Below are 5,400 nucleotides of genomic sequence, written 5' to 3' on the forward strand. Positions count from 1 at the left end.
CCTCCCAAGAAATCTATGGGATTCGGTGCGGAACAAGCGGATCCACTGTCTAATAGTATTGAGAGTACTGCCAGAGAAACCATATTGGGCAACATTAAGAAGACATATTTTCATTTGATGCAAGCGCTGGTTATGAATGAGTAACTCACGAATAACTATTAAAGGTATGTTCTGGTCTAACCTTGGTTTTATTTCTTTTTGCCAAAGTTTTACTAGTCAGAAATATCTACCTTTTGAAACATATACAAATAAAAATGAAATTCTCATTTTGGCAGAAGAAAATATCGTATCTTTTCCAACAACGTTTTTATCCATATGTACAAAACACTCCGTAACACATGAGATTCAAAGCCCAACCCGAATCTTGCTGGATATTTATGTCCTCTTAATTTGTAACATAAGAGGATATTAGTTACTGATTAAACACAACACAGAAAGATTGCTTAAAAAAGAAAAAAGAAAAAAAGAAAAAAAAACATCAGAGGATACGAAATATTGAAAACACCCACTCACATATGATAAAACATTTTGTATTGGCTGGGATTTATCTACCAGACGTAAAGTTATCGAAGCTCTATTGTAATATGACTACGAGTCAAAGACTGAATAAATGTGCAATGGGGCCATGAACTCATGATGGTGGTGATCATAACATCATTGACAATGTGACAATAAGACAAAGATGAATGCGCAAATCGATTTTTTCTCTCTCTTAATTTTATATCAGATTTTGTATACGATAAAGGATCAGATTTTTTTTTCTAGAATGATGTTATTAAGAGAGAAAAAAAATATAATTAATTGATTTATTCTAAAACAAGTTAGTACTCTTCACATCCTTGCAAAACCCTATAAATACCAACACTTTCTCTTCTTTTCTCCTCATCTCTCTCTCAAAAACACTCAATAGTCCTTATAACTCGGACTTTATCTTTTTTTAAAAGAATGGCTTCAAAGAACTCAGCCAGTCTCGCTCTTTTCTTCGCTCTCAACATCCTCTTTTTCACGTTGACCGCTGCAACTGATTGTGGCTGCAGCCCAAATCCCAAACCCAAGCCGGGCCCAAGTCCTAAGCCTAAGCCGCTCCCAAGTCCCTGGCCCCCCAAGCATGTCCCAAGTCCGTTTGTTCCAAGTCCCTCGGTCCCAAGTCTAAACCCTAGGCCTGTCACACCTCCGAGCAACCCTGGCTCATCCGGAAACTGTCCTATAGATGTCCTTAAGCTTGGTGTATGCGGAAACGTTCTAAGTGGCCTACTCAACATACAGTTGGGTCAGCCATCAGCTCAACCATGCTGCTCGCTTGTTCAAGGTTTGGTTGACGTCGAGGCTGCAATTTGTCTCTGCACTGCTCTCAAGGTTAACGTTCTTGGAATCAACCTTAACGTTCCTATATCTCTCAGCGTTCTTCTCAACAAGTGTAACAAGAAGGTTCCGTCTGGTTTCGAATGTACTTGAATTAGCTATGCACACGACGTGCACACAGTTTCCTCTTCAAAATATATTTACAGTTTGAATAAAAGCATGCAAGCTAGAGCTTAATATTTACATATTAATTTTGTTTTTAAGTGATATAATAAATGCGTGAGAGTTTCGTACTTTTCTTTGTTGTAAACGATGTTGGTGCTTGTATGTTTTTCTGTGTTTAGTTTTTTTTCTTATTTTCTACTCCGTGTTATCTTTTGTACTTCTGTAAACATAAAACTTAGTAATAATATCTTAAAATTTTTACCCAAAAAAAAATGTTTATGTAGCCGTCTATACCTATTTTCGACCCATTTAATGAATAGATTTTGTAACCAACGTCTTAGTTTCAAATACTTGCATTTGGCTTATTGGTACAATCTTCAGATTGACATAATATATGATATTAACCAAACTATTGCATATCTGGTTTCTAACATAATACTTAAAATATAATTATTTAAAATATTAAAGATGATTACCATTCTCTAAAATTCTGATCTAATTGAACATTATAATATCTTCAGCTGAGAATGAACATGTCTGTTGTTCAAAAGTCCGATTTGTAAGTCTTATGTATGTGGTCATTTTCTTCTTGTGTGTCCGAAAGAAATGCGGTTGTTCTTTTGTGATTTCATTAGCCTATGCCAAGAATATACTTCATCCGTTTCATAAAATTACATATTCTAGAGAAAAAAATTGTTTCAAAAAGATCTACTTTTTGTATTTTCAATGCTTGTTTTATTAACCAATCGCAAACTTCAAAAAACTTAATTACACTTATTGGATTTTTTTTTATTAGCTTAAAATTATGGAAAAAAAATAATAAAAAAAAATTATGCAAATTTAATGTGTTTTATTAAAATGTGTGAAAAGTCTAAAATATGTAACATTTTGAAATGGATGGAGTATGTGATTATGAGTCTACAAGGTATTAACCGAAAATTCTTGTAACATTTTGTTATGAACGGGCCTTGGATGCAAATACATTATGGGGTCGATCCTCCTACTGCGGAAACTAAGTCACATTGTTCTGCTCACCACGGCTGCGGATACGTCCGTATACCCGTGAGAGGACTTGTCGTAGGTTGTACCTCCCACCCAGGGGTTAGGTCCGTGTTTTTAATAGACATGGTTTAATTTTTTTTTTCAAAAAAGAAAAAGTTTGTACCGAAATTAATTATGGCTATCTTGAGAAGCCTAATTTTTTGGCCGAATAAGTGATACGCCACCTTGCATGAACGTTTAAAGGCTATGTTGAAAGTAGCAATCACAAACACTGTTCTAGCAGTGATGTTTATGTATAGAGATGAGAAGATCTGAGTAACAATTAAAAATGAATATATTACATACTTTGATTATATGTGGAAAAATTACGGGTTTCGGTCCAAAACATGTTTATTATAAAAATATATAAAAGAATTAATATTAAAATGATTAATTTTATTTTTAATTAAGTAATCCTATCGACATTAAAATAAGAGAACCTAAATATAATTTTAATATAAAGTTATTTAGAACAAACAAATCTTTTAATTCAATTATATATGAAAAGCTAATTTTGATATATTTTGATATTTTCAAATTTAACGAGTATAATCCCATAACCAAAAATTTTAAAGACATGTTTTGTGTTTTTGTTTTCTGCTTCAATAACATGCAGTATATTAGATTTGAATTCATATGGTGATACAATGATGAGAAAACTACTATTATATAATATCTGGAGTATGTCATTGTCATTCTTGCTATTTTCTTATGATAACCGCTTTTATCATTCATACGAATGGAAATTAAAGTCCATGCGTGTTCGGGTTATTGTATGACCCGTGATGATGTAAATGTGAGTTACATTAAGCTCAATTTCGGAAGCAAGTTGACGAATGTGGCACACTGGGGTCTTTGGGGCCACTCTTGCAAAGATATTTACAAATATAATCCCAAATAATGAGTCAATGAAATTAAAAATAACTAGTTCTTGTATCCTAATGGTATTTCTTTTTCACAGATCGGTGGTAGAGGTTTCGAGTTTGAACTTTTGTAATCAACGGTGGTACTTAGCATCTCCTTAAAAGAACTCCTTCATACATTGAGGGACAAGTGGTATATATTAATCCGTAGATCCAGACCGGAGGTAAGATTTTCTCTGGATATGGGGCCGCTTTTTAGTGGGGTAATCATTAAAAAAAGTTTACTCTTAGCAATTTTAATTTTTAGAGAAGTGGTACTTTTTCTAACATATGAATGTCAGATGTTTCGAGTTTGAATCTATGTCACCGTGGTGGTGCTAGCACACTCCAGAGTGCTAGAGCCACAAGTCAGCACCGCTGGCCCAAAGAGATTTCATATCTGGTTTAGAGAGAGAGAGAGAGAGATCTGACGGGCCTGGTCCTAGGAATTGCGGTGAAGCTGTTAGGAAAGGTGGGTTTGGGGTTTCTGGGTTGTGGGTTGATGTTGAAGCGGGTGTTTGACGTCTTTGGTTATATTGGGTTTTTTCAAGCTTATGTCCAATATTTCTATGCCGATTAGTACGATATTGTCCATTTTGAGCCGAACAAGCAAAGCCCACATGAATTTGATTTTGGACTCCTTACCAAAAGGCTTCATACTAATCAGAGTTGGACACCCCATTATATACTAGACATTATTTGTCTAAACTTCCAATGTGAAACTTTGTTTGTTTTCACAATAAACATCCTCGCAAACCAAGTACCACACAAACCCTTGGTTTCCAACCTCTAGCGAAACGTGATACATATCTTGTACCGCCATAATCACCAAAATGACTCCTCACCTAAACTTTGTAACACCATTATGATTTAGCTACCTAAGCGTTGCAGCACCATTAGACATTCACCACTTAATCTTTGCAGCACAATTAGAAATATCCACCAAATCTTTTTATCGCCGTTAGGGAGAGACTTTTGATACAAGTGTTCGACACCCCTTACTCGCTTGAGGACCGAAGCTTCCAAGATCTTTAATAGTCTTTGCCACGTACCTCCCCTTCCCATCGAAGGTAAAACTGCTTCAAACTTGAAGGGTATTTTGTTTTTTTTACAGATTTTCATCATCTCGGCTCTAATACCAATTATTGGAATGTTTCAATCCCATGTCCAACTCTTCCTAAGCCGAATAGTACGATATTGTCCACTTTAAGCCACACAAACAAAGCCTGCATGTATTTGGTTTTGGGATCCTTCCCAAAACGTATGGTATTAATCAAAGTTGGACTTCCCTTTATTTAATAGACATTATTTTTATGAACTTCCAATGTGGGACTTTGTTTGTATTTACAATAGGTTCATTTAGATCTACCAGGTTAGAGTACTCCCGGTGGTTTTGTCGGCATGGCCATCGGACTCAGTCATAGTAGATATGTTACGGATTTCCCGTGTTGGATGCGTAGGGAGCAAATGTTCTTCGGCTTTGTCAACCATGGCCCTCTTGCTTATGTGGCAGTGCGTATAGAGCTAACTAGTTTCAGAGACTTGATATAGGGCTTGTTTCTGTCCCCTTTGTGTCTCAGAGTGGTGCTAGTTTGCCTCTTTCTCCTTTATTGCAGGTACAGCTTACTGAGGCTTTCTTGGCTGAGGTTTGTTGCTATAAATGCTGCTCTATCAGGTTCCTTTGTGTTGAGGTATATTCTATTTGAACCAGGCTTTGGGAAAGCCATTATATACTGATTCCAGTGTGACGTCCTTAACCAAAGGCTTCCCAAAGTTTTCTCGGAGATGGGTGCTTCTCTTTAGCTTTCTAGTTATGTTTTGTTTCAGTTTGTATTTGTTTTTAGTTGTTTGTTGTTGGCTTAGTTTAGTTTGTTATCTCTCTGCTATTAGTTATTGTGTAATGTCTGTTAAAAACTAAAATTTGGTAATTATGTTAACGTTTCTACCAGGAGAGAATCCAAAATGTTTTTTGGGTGGGTGCACAACTCAT

General features: G+C 35.6%; 1 protein-coding gene across 1 annotated transcript; it reads left to right on the forward strand.

Moving 5' to 3' along the window:
• Positions 1 to 218: 218 nt before the first annotated feature.
• LOC106417668 (lipid transfer protein EARLI 1) lies at positions 219 to 1,545 on the forward strand. Its single transcript, XM_013858448.3, has one exon. The coding sequence runs from the start codon at positions 946 to 948 to the stop codon at positions 1,453 to 1,455; it is 510 nt and encodes a 169-aa protein (XP_013713902.1). The 5' UTR covers positions 219 to 945; the 3' UTR covers positions 1,456 to 1,545.
• Positions 1,546 to 5,400: the final 3,855 nt, after the last annotated feature.

Source organism: Brassica napus, chromosome C9, assembly GCF_020379485.1.
Source record: "Brassica napus cultivar Da-Ae chromosome C9, Da-Ae, whole genome shotgun sequence".
Classification (NCBI taxonomy): Eukaryota; Viridiplantae; Streptophyta; class Magnoliopsida; order Brassicales; family Brassicaceae; genus Brassica; species Brassica napus.

What these genes read in the sequence shown, in the direction of transcription:
- LOC106417668 (XM_013858448.3), top strand. Translation starts at nt 946, where the DNA reads ATGGCTTCAAAGAACTCAGCCAGTCTCGCTCTTTTCTTCGCTCTCAAC.